The 16,493-nt window shown below is 47.4% G+C and overlaps 1 protein-coding gene across 1 annotated transcript in view; it reads right to left on the minus strand.

Annotated features, from left to right (window-relative positions):
- Nucleotides 1-906: 906 nt before the first annotated feature.
- Vstm4 (V-set and transmembrane domain containing 4) overlaps nucleotides 907-16,493 on the minus strand; it is an 88,601-nt gene continuing 73,014 nt past the window's right edge. Inside the window, exon 8 of the mRNA XM_070020790.1 lies at nucleotides 907-2,800. Within this exon, the coding sequence (XP_069876891.1) occupies nucleotides 2,675-2,800 (126 nt within the window). The 3' untranslated portion in view covers nucleotides 907-2,674. The remainder of the gene's footprint in view (nucleotides 2,801-16,493) is intronic.

Genomic DNA, 16,493 nt, shown 5'->3' on the forward strand with positions numbered 1-16,493 from the left:
TTAAGTGGTAGAGTGCCAGCCTTAAGGGAAAAACAAACAAACAAGAAAACAACAGTGAGCATGAGGTTCTGAGGTGAAGCTCTAATACACACACACACACACACACACACACACACACACACATATACACACACACACACACTAAAGCTTGTGCTATGCTTAGTGGAATGTGTTTGTTTCTAGCTCCTAGTTCTCACTGGTTATAACGGGTACAATTGGAGACCTAAGTGTATCTGAAGATGTGGCCTGTACCTTGCCACACACCCAATTCTCCATCCCACCTGGCACTTTGGTGGTCCCACCCACCCATGTGGGTCTTTGTACATATGATAGGAATCACCATGCATCCTCAAACTGCTGTACCACCATCTGCTGGAACACTTCCAAGATAACATAGAGTGTTTCCATGACAATTTTAATATGAAGGAAGTGTCGGCCACAGTCTCTCTTCCCAAAGAGGATGACCTTGATTGTCACAGGTTCTTTCTAACAGTCTTCCCTCCTCACACACTGTGAGACATAGCCATTACCTTTCAGATCTGGTAGAGATGGAATGAGATGTTGAGGCGTTGGGAAGAGATTAAATTTTCATTTTGTAAAGGGAGAACTCTCTTGGTATCCATTTGATTCCTTCTGGATAATCCACAAGAATGACTCCTATTACTACAGAGCTAAATTTGTGGACAAAATTTTGCCTTTATTTGCAGGACCGGGAACAGTCCTGCAGCTTGAACTTGAGGTCTGGGCTCTCCCTATGCTTTTTTGCTCAATGCCAGTGCTCTACCACTTCTGCCACAGCTCCACTTAGAGGTTTTTTGGTAGTTAATTGGAGATAAGAGTCTTACAGACTTTCCTGCCCAGGCTGGCTTTGAATCTCAATCCTCAGATCTCAGCCTTTTGTGTAGCTAGGATTATAGGCATGAGCCACTGGTTCATGGTACATTTTGAAGCTATTTTAGAACTAGGGGTGTAGCTCAGAGATAGAGTACACATATCTAGCATATAAAAACCCCAGGGTATAATCCCCAGTGCTGGAAAAATTTACTATTGTAATGGAGGCCTCAGAGATTTTTGACAATTCAGATGGCTTTAAACTAGATCTCAAATGAGATCATGTGTATAGCAATTTACAGTTTCCAGAATCTGGGAATATCCCTTCTCCCATCTTCCCCTTAAGAATTCTATAAAAACCCAAGTCACTTTTACACACCTATAGAATCTGAGACTATCAGGGGATAAGAAATTCAACCAATGTCACACAATATTGATGGGCATAACTCATACACCAGCTGTGTTTAAAAGAGATGATTTATCACATGTACAAGGTCCATTACATAGCCAAGTAACTTCCATAGTGTGCCATGAATAGCCACCCAGAGTACACACACATATTCAGAAACATCCTTAACACTAAGCACAGGGTGACTCTTGCACAAAGAATCCACTCAGCAAGTCCAAGATTCTTATACACCATGTGTCCCACAGAACAACTTCCCCACAGATGAACATCCACACTCCTGACACCCACACAAGCCAATCAGAATTCACAGCAAAGGTTGAGATGGGATGGCGCTGGTAGGAGCAGGGTATCAGGACAGGTTTCCAGAGTGGTATGTACTTCTGCTTCTCCTGCCCTAAGGAAACCTGGCAAAAGACCCTGCTTTCCCACAAGCAGGCACTCAGCACCAGCTGACCAGAGCTCAGCACACTTTGAAGAGACTTTCTTGCCCTTTGTCCATTGGTGGCAAGCTTTTCTCCTCCTCTTCTTCTCTTTCTCTTCATCCTTTCCCTTTTTGGATTTTTTTATGCCAGTACGAGGGCTTGAACGCAGAGCCTGGGTGCTGTGCCTTAGCTCTTTTGCTCAATGCTGATGCTCTACCACTTGAGCCATATCTCTCCTTGGTCATTCTGGTGGTTAACCAGAGATAAGAGTTCCATAGACGATCCTGCCTGGGATGGCTTCAAGCTATGATCCTCAGTTCTCAGCCTCTCAGAGAGCTAGGATTACAGGAGTGTGTCACAAGCTTATTTCTTTGGCAAAAGGCAAGATGTGAGTTTTTCTGTTGGCCCAGGCCTGTTGCAAGGCCAGGGCTTTGGAATGGCGCCTTCTGGATCTGGAACTTCAGAGAATGAGGAGTGAGGAGGGAGGCACCAGGGTTCCTGGGGAAAGACCTCAGGTCTGTCACACTCTGGCTCGCAATGTTACCAGGGTTGGTGCATCTGTTTAAAGCAAAGATATCATCCCGTGCGGCTGCCATCATGGTTTCCTGTGTTCTTGGTGTCCAGGCAGTGTCATCTGCACCTTGGAAACCTGTGTGTGCCACCTTACCCTCTGCCTCTAATGGCACTTCCTGCAGCTATAATCTAAGGACTGGGTGCCACAGATACAGAAAGGGTAGAAAATGAAGACAAGAGGGTGAAGAAAATGGCTCAGCAAAGTCCTCCGGTGCTCTCGGAGCAGTGTTCTTGGACCCGAGGGTCAGCCTAGGGCCTGCATGTCGTGAGAGGTTTGTCCAAGGGCTGGGACCCCTCTTCTGCGGGGAAGCGGCCTCGTACCTCTTGGAAGGCACTGGAATGCAGCCGGAAAGGGGCTCCCCACTGCACAGAAGGCACGAGTGAAAATACAAAAATAGGGGCTTTGTTTCTGGGGCTTCATAAATAACTGGGGGCGAAGCTACAGCTTGTTCTCCTCAAAGAGGATCTGTGCATACACGGTGCTGGTGGGCACGCCTTTAGGCACCTGGTGTGGTTTGACCAGCTCGAGCTCCGCGTAGGTCAGGTTTTCTTCAGCAATCTTTGGCTGTGGAGACAACACCACAGTTCTAATTGTGATATCTCATGTCTATTCATCACACATGTGTTTTCACCGCATTTAGGGGGCTTAAAGGGAAACTAATGAACCAACATTCTGGGTTTTGGGGGGGAGGGTGGGGGGTAGTGCTAGTCCTGGGTCATGAACACAGGGCCTAGGCACTGCTCCAGGCTAGTGCTCTACCACTTGAGCCACAGCTCTCCCTACAGCTTTTTGGTAGTTAATTAGAGATAAGAGTCTCACAGATTTTCTTGCTCAGGCTGGCTTTGAAGCAAGATTCTCCGATTTCAGCCTCTTGAGTAGCTCGGATTACAGGCGTGAGCCACTAGAGCCCAGTCAAAAAGTTTTAAAGCATATATGGAACCCCAAATAAAGTAAGGTTAGATCTCACCGCTGGGGATGGCTTCAAAGTGTGATCCCCAGATGCCAGCCTCCTGAGAGGCTAGGATTACATGTGTGAGCTACTGCTGCCTGGCTACAAAATGCGAATGTATTCATTAGTGTCAACGTAGAAGAGAGAATGCCATCTTGATCACATCAGGTGAGGCTCCTGACAAGATACAGCTAAGCAGCCTGCATGAATTGTCTCACCATTTTTGAGAGTCTCTGCTTGTGTTTTCACACACACACACACACACACACACACACACACACATCTTTACTTGGCTTCCTGGTTGTTCATATCTTACTTGCCCATAAAACCCTGTTTTCACTCTTGCTTTGGGTTTCATCACATTTCACATTATAATGCTTCCATTTAGAAATGCCCCGTGTCTTCCAATGAACACTCAAAACCCAACTCATGTAAATTTTAGAACCAAGATTTATGAAATCATATTGTCCAGGTGTTTTTTTTATTGCATTTGCCTTGAAATTGCATTGTTTTCTAGTGTAGATTATCTATTTATTCTTAAGTTATTTCATTAGGTTTGGATATGAAAAATAACACGTTTTCTCAATACAGGTCACCAGCCTGGGCTTCTGTGTTGTTTTCATACATTTTTATGATGTTCCTATAGTACACATAATTGAATAACGCCAAAGCACACTAAATAAATAATTGCATCTAGCAAAGCAATAAAAACAAATACAATTAGTACTTTCATAAGCGGAAAAGGTACTTCAATTGCTGCTACAAACAACAACCCACTATAAAAATGTGTGTAATCAATTCCCTTATGCATATTTCTGGAATATAGTAATTTGATTGAGACAGCAGGCAGGACGTGCAGGATTGGGAAGTGCATGCGGTTTGCAGCCCCGGAATGAATGTATACCAGTCCTGGGCATCTTGAAAGAACCTGGAAATCAATTTCTATTGGCCAGTATATTTCTTATCAGTTTCTATGTTGCCCCCTTTCTTTGGGTTGATGTTCATTAGGTAGCTGGGGTGCACCTGAGAAGTAGCTTAGCCCCCCCACCTCTTTTGGCATATCTCAAAGTCTAGGTAAGAGTAGAGAATAGACAGGATCCAAGGGCAATGAGTAATGTTTATGGAGGAGGTGGCTTCCCAGGGAGTGGGCAGAGTCAGGGAGGGGGACCTGCTGTAGGCCTCATCTATGTTTTAGCTGAGTGAATTCACCTGCGATCCCCAGTAAACAAATGAAACTTAGCTCTAAGCCAAGGTGCCTTTGTGTGTGTATGTGTGTGTGTGTGTGTGTGTGTGTGTGTGTGTGTGTGTGTGTGTGTGCGCGCGCGTGTGTGCGCACGTGTGTCAGTCCTAGGGCTTGAGCTCAGGGCCTGGGTGCTTCCCTTTAGCTTTGATTGCTCAACACTAGCATTCTACCACTTGTGCAACAGCTCTGCTTCTTGCCTTTTGCTGGTTAGAGAGAAGAGTCTCATGGACTTTCCTGCCTGGACTGGCTTCAAACTGTGATCCTCAGACCTTAGGCACCTGAGTAGCTAGGATGACGGGTGTGAGTCAGCTGACAGAAGGGATGGAAAGGACCTGATGCTTTTATTGGAACGAGGCTGGAGAGGAGAGGCCCTAGGACTCTCTCACACAATCACGCCCCTCCCAACACATGCTGCCCGCCCTCTGACTGCCCTGCCCTCCACAACCTGCGCTTGAACCTGTGCTACAACAAGTCGAGCTGCAGAACTGGCCAGCCATGCCCAGCATCAGCTTTTAGGTAGAGGACAGCCAACACTCCAGTGTTTCCATCCCAACTGGTCAGAGAGTACTTGGCTCCAGCGTGAACAGGAAGCCAGGCTCAGGCAGCAACAGAGACCCAGGCAAGTCATCTCTGTTGGCGTCATGCGCCATTGAGTCACCCACACCCAGGCAAGCCAGCCTCCGAATCCAGGAGGGGGAAGAACCGCGGATCAGCCTCAGTTTCACAACTGAGCACAGGAGGGCTCTGGTGAACAGGCATCTCCATGTCAGCAGGACATTTTATCCAATCCCTGGGCTCCTGCTTCTCTGCAGCTCTACAGCTGCTCAGCTGCTTCTGCTTTGCTCTTCCTTTTCCTTTTTTTTTGCTGGTTCTGAGGTTTGAACTCAGAGCCTGTGTTGAACTTTTTAAATGACCACTTCTTGTTCTTTTTCTTCCTCCTCCTCCTCCTTTTCTATTTCTTTTTCCTCCTCCTCCCTTTTTACCTTTTCCTCCTCCTCTACCTTTTCCTACCCCCCCCCCTCCTCCTCTGTCCTTTCTTCCATCCTGGGCTGAGGTGTGGTGAAGAAGATGGGAAGTTCTGCAAAACAGGGCTCCTTGGCTCCAGGAGGGGACCCTGCTACCTCTGCATGCTCAGACCTTCCTGAGCAAGGTCTCTTGTTTCTTCTGATGAAGAATAGTTGAACAAGGTCATGGGATCTCAGAGTACCAAGAAGCAAACCCAAAGCCCAAATGTTCAGTTTGGTGGGAGAGGGACACACAGTGCATCCTGATCTCTGGGCTCCATGAACTCCCGGGCCCATGCAGGGGCACTCATGGTCTCCAGATTTTGGTGGCTGAGCATTCAAATGTACTCCCCGTTCACCTGTCCCCCGAGACATTGTGTAGAATGCAAGTTAGGGCTAAGGTCATCTGGCTATTCAGGTAACACCTAAAAACATCAATACAAAGGTGCCGTAGGTACTTACAGGGGCCCTACCCTATGCTCAGATAGTCTGATCTACCTTGTTCTAAAAGACAATGAATGCTAATAGTTTTTGAGATAAAATAAAATATATAACATAGACCAGGGTTTGGGGACTCACACTCTCCAGGAAGTGCCCAAGGGGCCAGCAGGAGGAGGGGGTGGCACTGGGTCTCTAGGGAACTCTCAGCAATCGCAGCCCCCTGCAGTCCTCCTGCAGATAAAGGGGACATGGCCCCGAGGGCAGGAAGCACTGCGGGCTCTGGATGTGGTGTTAAAAGGGTGGGCACGGGGCCACAGGACTCACAGGTCCCCAGCAAGCAGAGGTCCCTTGACTCGCACCTCAGGGGCCTTTCTGGTGTGTGGCTGGGACTGTCTGAGACGTCCCCTGAACAGCACCAGCTGTTGGCTGCAATGGCCAGGGAAAGGTACTATGCACTGTGGATATCCAGGGATGGTTGCGAGGGCCAGGGTCAGACCTGGGGTGCAGAGCACGCTACCTGGTCCCCTGTCCCCACCAGGTGAGGGAGCTCAGGCTTCTACTCAAACTGATGGGTGTCCCGCCTGCCCCATGCACAAGGCGGCCCTTGTTCCCCTTGAGCCAGCCAGGCCTCTGGCAATCTCCATGAACCACCGTCTCCACTAACGCGCTCACAGCCGTGACTCGCTCTGTGCTCGGCCTGTCTGCTTCTCTCTCTCACGCTCTCTCACCACCATCACAGAATGGTTTAATGGCTGAGGGATGAAGACATATTATGCTAAATTGTTATCTATTTATGTATTTATTATGTAATTTTAATTATAAATAAAATTATATTAACATTATATTATTATATTAATACCTATTATACATATAATTGGTATGTAACTATTTATAAATAATTATAAGCAATTACTTACCATAATAGTTACTTATAAACAATTATAATTAATTATATGAGGATAAATAATTATTTATAAATAATATGTAATCACTTTTAAATAATATGTAATTAGAAATAAAGTACATGCAATTATATATTACTTATTAAATAATTCAAATACTTATAATTATTACTTATAGCAAATATGTTTGTAACTGCTTATAAGTAAAGATTTATAATATATAATTATTTCTAAAAAGATATGTAATCCTAGCAGCTCAGGATGCCGAGGTCTGAGGATCAAGGTTCAAAGCCAACCCAGGCAGGAAAGTCTGTGAGACTTTTATCTCCAATTAGCAAGCAAAAATCTGGAAGTGGAGCTCTAGCTCCAGTGGTAGAGCCTTAGCCTTGAACAAACAAGCTAAGCAAGAGCACGAGGCCCTGACCTCAAGTCCAGTACTGGCACACACAAAGCATTTCCAAGCCTGTGCTTGAGCTGTGTTCTCTGAGTTGTGCCGTTCCCTTCTTCCTGCAGGATGTTCACACACAGGAGCCACGCATGCACGGTGTGGGCCATGCATGTGCACACTCAGCCCTGTGATCCATTCTACTCAGGCTTCCTGCCATGTTGCTCAGTAGCCAACAAAAGAGTTTAAAAATTATTCAAGATTGTTAAAGTAAGCACTGTGAAGTTTGGCACATGAATCGGTTCCTCTAACCCCAGACACATTCCAGAGATACTACCACCCTTCGCTCTGCCCTCTCTACCCTTCTCCCGACGCTAATCTTTTGTACATTATGATGCTGTCTCTTAGACAAAGTCACCTAAAAGAAGTAATTATATATATATATATATATATATATATATGTATATATCATATAACTCTGGGAACTGCCTTTTTCCACTCAGTATGATTCCATGAACATTTGTCAAGGTTGTTGTGTATAGAAATAACATCTGCTCCTTTTCATTGCTGTGTAGTATTCCAGGGCATTCTGCATACCACAGTTAGTGAACTGTTTCCCTTGCCAAATAACAAGTGGATTATTTCAAATGTGGGTGGTTATGGATCAAGTTATTATCAACACAGTTGCATAGGTTTTCTGTGACATTTTCATTCCTCTATTGCATATGCTCTGGAGTGAAATTGCTGGGTCATAGCGCAAGTGGATATTCAGCTTCCTAGGGAACTTCCCAATTATTTGTTGAGAAGGGAGCACTTGATTCTCACAGCAAAGCATTAGCATTTCAGTGGCTCTGCATCCTTTCCACCACTCATTTCTCTCTTAGTCATTCTAGGAATAGTGTCTTAATACTCAGAGGCATAATCATTCTTTCCTGTGCTGGAATGCTCCAGTCAGTCCTAAACTCATGCAGTACTAATGGCTGTACAATGGGGTGAAGTTCTCCATAGCAGAGCTTTTCCAACCTCCAGAAGAGTGAGGGGGGATTATCACATCACCCAGGTCCTGAATGCGTCCAGGAGTCTAGCCTGTGGACTCCAGGAATGACCAAGTACTGTTTCTGAGTTTCTGATCGTCAACCTGGCTTTCCCCACGCTTCTGTCCCCACCAAAGGGCAGGGCTGCAACCCCCCAGACACCAGCTCAGCCTGCATTTCTTGCCTCTAATTTAAGCCTTTCTTTCCTCTAGTTCAGAGTGGTGATTATAGAAAATACATCCAGGGGAAGGAATGACGAGAGTTTGCTGACACCAGAGAAAGTAACTCCTTAGGGATGCAGAAGTTCCATGTCTCTTGGAAACATGAACACTTCCAACTCCTAATGAGCAGTTTCTGAGGATTTCATTCTGTGGGTGTTGTTTCCGGGAGTCTAGCTACATGTTACCATTGAGACCAGCAGGAAAGCGCATGAGCATTCTCTTCCCCAGACTCCTGCAAAACAATCCATTCTCCTACAGATTACTGTTGCATAAGTAAAGTTCAGTAGGCAGGAATGAAAGAAAACAAAAAAAAAGTGCAACGGAGCCAGGCACTGGTGGCTCAGTTTGTAACCCTTGCTACTCAGAAGGCTGAGATCTGAGGATCGTGGTTCAGAATTAGCCTAGGCATGAAAGTCTGAGACTCTTATCTCCAATTAGCCACCCAAAATCCGGAAGTGGAGCTGTAGCTCAAGTGTTAAGAGGGTTAGCCTTGAGCTAAAACGCTTAAGAACAGCACCCAAGAGTTCAAGTCCTGAGACTGGCGCGCGCGCGCACGCACACACACACACACACACACACACACACACACACACACACACACACACACACACACACACACACACACACACACACACACACACACACACACACACACACACACACAATGCAATGGAGCCTCTACCAGTTGCCCAGTGTCAAAAGTACAACTGGGGGAATGCCACCAATCAGTGTACAGGATGGGGATGTTTATGCAGACATCACCCTGACATATGGGCTGCAGGGCTGCAGAATTTGCACTGTTAGGAATCTGTTTGCCTGGGAGAGGCTGAGAAGTATCAGGGGGCACACTTCCTCATCTCCTTTTAAAGGAAGTGCTCATCTTTTATCCAACAGGGAAGTAACAAAGTCTCCCTGAAAAATACCTCTTGCACACACACACCACGGGGTGCTCCACCGTAAACAGGGGGTGCTCCTCCTTGAGGGAGGCCTCATGGGTCTCTCTAGGACCAAACTCAGGGAAGAAAAGTCAGCATGGTCCATGTCGGGCCTGCTGTCATAGCACAACTTGGAGATGAATTTGACTTATTTGAGTTCCTAAGGTCTGCTAACTGGCATCCTCTTTCATATATAAATATCTTATTGCCGGGTGCCAGTGACTCAAGCTTATAATCCTTAACTAGTCAAGAGGCAAGAGATCTGAAGATCTCAAAGTCAGTTCTGGCTGACAAATCTGAGATACTCTTAATCTCCAAATAACTAGCATAAATCCAAAAGATATGGTGTGGCTTAAATGGTAGAGTACCAGCCTAAGGAGAGTGTGAGCCTGAGTTCAAGCCTCAGGACTGACTCACATATTAAATAGAAGTAAAGAATCAACCTTGACAGATCTTCCCCAGAGGGAAGTGTGAAATGTGGGATTTAGGCAGGCCGAGGAGGCATCTTTGGAAGATAGCTCAGCAAGGTGGCTGGGAACTGGTCTTCAGGAAGAATCAGAACACATGAACTGCATCTTGCCACCCGGTACCCTCCTCACCTTGGCCCCGTAGGGTAGGAGGTGAGCTCAATAACTATAACCCCTTCTCAGGTGAGCAAACCGACCTGAACAGGCTGGAACATCATTCTAGGTAACCAGGTGGCTAGTTGCTAAGAAGTCTGAGTTCTGCTGGGTGCTGGTGGCTCAACCTATAATCCCGGGAGGCTGAGCTCTGAGGATTGCAAAAAAGCCAGCCCAGGCAGGAGAATCTGGAAGACTCTAATCTTCATCACCGCCCTCCCCACCCCCAAAGAAGTAGGAAGAGGAGCTTGGTGCAAATAGTAGATCACTAGCCTTGGGCAAAGAAGCCTTAGGGACAGTGCCTAGGCCCTTAGTTCAAGCCCCAGGACCAGCACCAAAAAAGTAAGAGCCTAAATTCTGAGCTCACGAGTTTCCTCATGGAGAACACTTTGCCAATAAAACTCATGGGCACAAACGACATGGCATTTGGAAGCGGGCTCACACCACTCTGCGGACAGCAGAGGCATCCAGAGGAGCTGAGACCACTGCACCCAAGGCTTTGCAAAGGCAGACACGCGTGGGGCTGCCGTGGAGGGCAGCGGAAGGGAGACTCTCACTGGGATTCAAGTGCCCCGAGCTTCTCGCCACAGCCTCTGTCTCCCCATTCCCGAGGCACCTGGCATCCAAGATGGCAGCAGGGGCAGCGTGGATGGGGCTTTCCTTTGCCCCGGCTGGGGATGGGGGTGACCACATTCCAACAGGGGTGGTCCCTGTTTGGACCTGTCGTCTGGTTAGGTGAAGAATGTAGCTGCGTGATGGATGAGGGCAAACTGGACACACCCAGGGCATTTCCTAAAGAAACCACTGGAGCGTTGCACAAGTCTATTCTCGAAGTACGTGGCATTGGTCCACGAGGACTGCAGGCTCCAGAGGCAGAATCTGCTTGAAGCAAACATCACTGAGGCTGCTGGAACCGGAGGGTCTCAGCGGACCTCAGAGGTGGTGGCAGGCAGAGGCCAGAGCTGGAATTCAGCCACACTCTCCGATGCAGCGTGCATCTCTGACTGTTGACTGCGGCATGTCTTCACAACCCCAGCTAGGTGTCCAGAGACACAAGGGGCCTGGGCACTTAGTGGGCCACCCAGTGCCTCTTGTTACTCTGCTCTTTCGGCTGGGTGAAGCCTGGGGATGCTTTCCAGCTGGATTCCCACCTGCACTACCAGCCTCTGTGTGATTATGGACCCTTGGTCCAATGTGTTCTAGGAACATAGAAGAGAGATGATCTAGACCTCAGAAGACTGGCCTCAGAGACAGAGGCTGTAATCTGAAGGTTTGATTGGCTGAAAATTGCTGAGCAGGGCCAATTCATATCACCATCTTCAGTCCAGCGAGTTCCCAGGGTGTTGAGCGGAGAACACACCCAGAGTGAATCCAGTGCATCACAAGCCATGTGCCCTGGCTTGCTGCTCTCAAGACAGTACAATGGCTGCATCTAGAAGCCTGGGCAGGCTATAGCTCAAGCTGACTCGTTCAAGGTTTGTAACTCATCAGACAAATGGATGCCTCCCCATGTCACCAGTGTGTGTTTTACAAGAAGAAACATGATGATAGACAATGGTTGGTGTCAATCTGCTACACGAGGCTTCTCTTGCTGACCACCCTGTGGCCACTCTGCGGTCCACTGGGGTCATTCACTTCCTCCTCCCGGAGGACTGTGGATGAATGCATCACTTGTTTGCCATGAGGATTTCCACCAGCAATGCCGTGTGAGAGGATGCATTTCTTCAGACAGCCAAAGGAACACATTTGGATGTCTGCTTCCATGAAAGAGGCTGCATCTGAGAATCTGTGTTTTCTGAGTTGGGTTGTACAGAATCTGTCCAGTGGTGAGGAAAAAATTATATGTTCTTGGAGCCCTAAAGACAGCTGTTGATGAGCTGTGTGACCTGGGGGCAAGGTGCTTCGCCTCTCTGTGCTTGTATTTCCTCAACTCGTAACAGTTCTTCTCCTACAGTATTTAATGCACTAATGTATGAAACATATGTAGAGAAGTACATGGTAGGCAGATAATAAATGTGGTATGATGGCTCAATTATTATTACTATGCTATTATTTTTATAATAGATTATGAACAAATATTGGTTTACTAATTGATTCCTTTGAAGTATTTGTACTTTCACTCATTAGTGCTAGTACAGGGGCTTGAACTTGGGGGTCTCTTGCTCTTGGCATTTTTTGCTCAAGATTAGCAATGTATCCCTGGAGCCACAGCTCCATTTCCAGTTTTTCTGGTGGTTAATTGGAGATCCGGGCTGACTTCAAGCCAGATCCGCAGATCTCAGCCTCCTGAGTAGCTGAGATGATAGGTGTGAGCCACCAATGCCCAGCAGATTTAATTTTAGTAGCAAGGCAAATAACCCTTCAAAATGTGAAGTCAAACCATGCCGCTGACTGCCCTACAGATTCCCAAATGGCTTCTCATCACGTTCAGAGTAAAGCTCGAAGCCCTGCAGGAATGTCAGGATGGCAAACGTGCATGGTCCCGCGCGGCTGCAGCCAGGCTCCCTGGCCTCAGCTTGTTCTCCATGCTGGCCTCGCTGCCAGGCCTCCAGCTGCACTGGTGGCTGCGTCTCTTGGACGCAGCTGGTCAGCATTCCACCCAGAGATGGCCACAGGACCTTTGCTCACACTGTGCTGTCTGCCTGGAAGGTTCTTTCCCCATGTTAATGCGCCTTGCTCCCTTGCTTTATTAGGACTCTGTGTGTGTGTGTGTGTGTGTGTGTGTGTGTGTGTGTGCGCGCGCGCGCACATGCACGTGTGCGTGCATGCACCTGTCTTGGAGCTTGAACTCGGGACCTGGATGTTGTCTCTGAGCTTTTTTGCTTAAGATTAGTGTTCTACCACTTAAGCCATAGCTCCATGTCTTCCTCTCTCTCCCTTCCTTCCTTCCTTTCCTTCTTTCAGTCTTTGGAAATAAGTGTCTCACAGACTTTCCTGCCCGGGCTGACTTTGAATTGCAACCCTCAGATCTCAGCCTCCTGAGTAGCGAGGATGACAGGCATGAGCCACCGACGCCTGGCTTTTTCAGGACTTTATATTCATGTGTCATTCCTCCCTGGCTCTCTTAACCAGCCCAAATGCTCTTGAACACATTCCCTTGATACGTGTGGTATCAGCCATGGCTGCCTTCTCTCTTCTCCACTAGGCTGTGACACTCGTATCTAATGTTCTCTTAGCACAACCACAAGGCCACATCAGTTACTGCTGCCAAGTTCAGTGTGCTCCTGCAGGAAGGAAGGCACAGATGCTGTGCTTGAGCCAAGAGCTACTGAGTGGCAGCACTGGTGTTACCGTGCGGGCCCCGACTCTCACCAGACAGCTCTGTGAAGGGTCCGCTGTGGCCCTATCCAATGGCCAGTCATTGGCTGTCCACGAAGAAGAACAAAAGCTGTGCTGTGTGGTGCTCGCTGATGGGCGTGTTAACACCTTGCAGACAGTGCCAGGCAGGCGGGAGGCAGCTTTCTGGGGCCAGCGTCCCCCCACGGATGAAGGAATTTCATGCTTCATCTTAACTCGTGGAGGGTCTGAGTCGCTGGGCTGCCCTGAGAACCTTCATCGTCTCCCCATCTGGGCAGTGAGGTCAAGACAGGACCCTGGGAGCTACGATTTGGACCTCTGGGTAAGGGGCGGAGCCCAAGGCCCCAAGGGGAACTGCAGGGGTGTGGCCAAGCTTGTGGCTCTGCCACAGCTCCAGGAGAGGACGTGTCATTTCCCACATCCCACGTGTGATGTGGAGACAAGAGTAAGCATGGGGGCTGTGTCTGCATGTCATCATTATCACCACCATCATCCCGACCTACAAAACCATCACCATCATCACCATCATCACCATCATCACCATCATCACTATCATCACTGTCATCATCATCATCATCATCATCATCATCATCATCTCCTATAAAACCATCATCACCATTATTACAGTCATCCCCACCATTACCCTCACTATCACCACCCTTATCACGACCCCACCATCAACTCCACCACCATTAAAACCATTACCACCATTACCACCACTATCACCATCACCACTGCCACTACTAAAAACAATACCAGCAGGCCAGGCACCGGTGGCTCATGCCTGAAATCTTGCTCAGGAGGCTGAGATTTAAGGATCATGGTTCAAAGCCAGCCCAGGCAGGAGAGACTACTAGCTCCAATAAACCACTCAGAAAACCAGAAGTGGCACTGTGGCTCAAGTGGTAGAGCTGAGGGACAGTGCCCAGGCCCAGAGTTCAAGCCTTACGACTGATATAAAACAAAAAAAATCAAGTCATTACCACCATGATTATCATAGTCATCATCACTATGCTCCTCACTGCCATCTCCCCAACCCTTATCATCCCCATCATACCCAACAACCACAGTGTCCAGTCATGGCCAAGTTGCTCAGGGCAGGGCCAAGAATTAAGAACAAATCTAAAAGAGAATTAAGCATGTCTGTTCATTTGTTTAATTACATTGTATGCAATGTGAACGGTGGGCATCTTGGCCCATTTTTCTTTTTGTGTGTTTGTGTCCATATCGGAGTGTGGACTCCGGGCCTTGTGCTCTCGCTTGGCTTTCTTGCTCATGGCTGATCCTCTACCACTTGAGCCAGTCCAGTATTTTGCTGGTTACTTGGAGAGGAAGTCTCAAAGACTTCTCTGTGATCTATCAGGTCCCAGCCTCCTGAGTGGATAGATTACAGGTGTGAGCTACCAGTGTCCCACTGTGCTTCATGTTTCCATGCGCATTCTTATTATACACCCATGAGGCTGCGTCTTACTGCCTTTTGGGCATCACACTTGCTCACTGACAATTTATGAACTTCCTTTGTAAAAATTACGATTTAATGTGGCAAGGGCAAATAATCCCTGAATTGCACTGGTTTGTTGTGCACGACCATTGCACAAAGACATTTTCTTCCTGATACTGTGGGTGCCTTAAGCTTGTATGTTTTTGAGATATGTGGAGGCATTTTTTCCCTTCCTTTCCAAAAATGGCACTTCATTTCTAGTATTTTCCATTTGAGATTGAAAAAGTCTTTTAATAACAACTCCAAAGTACTCTGTGTTCAAAACTGAGGCTTATAATGAAACAAGCCTTAAAAAAAAACCTTAAATGTGAGCAGAAATGATATTGTTTCATGAGATTACAAAAATAAAATAGAGCAAAAAACTTTGAAAAAAAATTTCCCAGCAGTGCAATGATCCCAGAAATGAAGTGTCCAATAAAGACAGTGAATCAGCCAGGCTGAGATGGAAGGCGAGTTCTGCTCCTTGGGGAGGGGCTGGGTGCAGAGGCATTGGGACAGGCCTCACCGGAGTTGGGGGCGGGGGGGGGCATACACTGGGAGATACGGTCCACAGAACCACAGCCTCTGGTCTCCCTCCTGCCTGAACCAGCCTGCAGCCCAAGGTTTGTACTCAAGGGCTTGCCCTCTGGCTTGGCTTTCCCTACCACTTGAGCCACACCTTAGTCCTATATTTTGCCAGCTACTTGGAGATGAAGTTTCAAAGACTTTTCTGCCTGAGCAGGCTTTGAGTTGCAATCCACCTGTCAGATACTGTCAGACACAAGCCCTCATCCCCTTGGCAACTTGCACACAAAAGCATTCTGAAGAGTCAGTGATGTCATTGATATACCCCACAGTCCTGAGGTCATTGCTCGCTTCCTTCTCCAGCTACAAAGCCAGGTCTCCTCCAGTTTGGGCATTTCTATAGTAGGACTCTTACTGTCTCTCAAAATGAAATTGTGTGTGTGTGTGTGTGTGTGTGTGTGTGTGTGTGTGTGTGTCTATTGGTACTGGGGCTTGAACTTGGGGGTCTAGGCATTGATCCTGAGCTCTTTTGCTCAAGGCTGGGATATTACCATTTGAACTACAGCTGCACTTCAAGCTTTTTGGTAGTTCATTGGAGATGAGTCTCTCAGACAACTTTCCTGCCACACAGTTGGCTTCAAACCTTGATTCTTACATCTCAGTCTCCTGAATAGCTAGGATTATAGGCATGAGCCACCAGGGTGGCTCATGGTTTAAATGCAAAGTTATTTTATTTTTTTGGGGGGGGAGGTCGGTCGTGGGGCTTGAACTCTGGGCTTAGGTTCTGTCCCTACACTTTTCAGCTGAAAGCAAGTACTTTACCACTTGAGCCACAGCACTACTTCCAGTTTTCTAGTGGTTTATTGGAGATAAGAGTCTCACAGACTTTCCTGCCTGGGATGGTTCTGAACCATGATCCTCAAATCTCAGCCTCCTGAGTAGCTAGGATTACAGGTGTGAGCCACCAGTGCCTGGCTTAAAGGCAGGGTTCTTAACAGGTTCTTAAATGCTACTCAGTCATAAAGCCTTCATTTAGTCCAACGAAACCAAGGGTTTCAATTGGCTTACTGCTGGCCTCTGACACTGGAGTTGGACCTCGTGGGTGTCTGACAGAGGGCCCTGCACGCGAGTTGTGCAGCATGTGTAGGAACAGCAGCGCTGAGCCAGTGAACAGATCCCAGCATTTTCACAGCATCTCCATTACTTCCGGTTTCCAGAAGC

This window comes from Dipodomys merriami, unplaced genomic scaffold, assembly GCF_024711535.1.
Source record: "Dipodomys merriami isolate MVZ:Mamm:240054 unplaced genomic scaffold, mDipMer1.0.p SCAF_14, whole genome shotgun sequence".
In the NCBI taxonomy this organism is placed as follows: Eukaryota; Metazoa; Chordata; class Mammalia; order Rodentia; family Heteromyidae; genus Dipodomys; species Dipodomys merriami.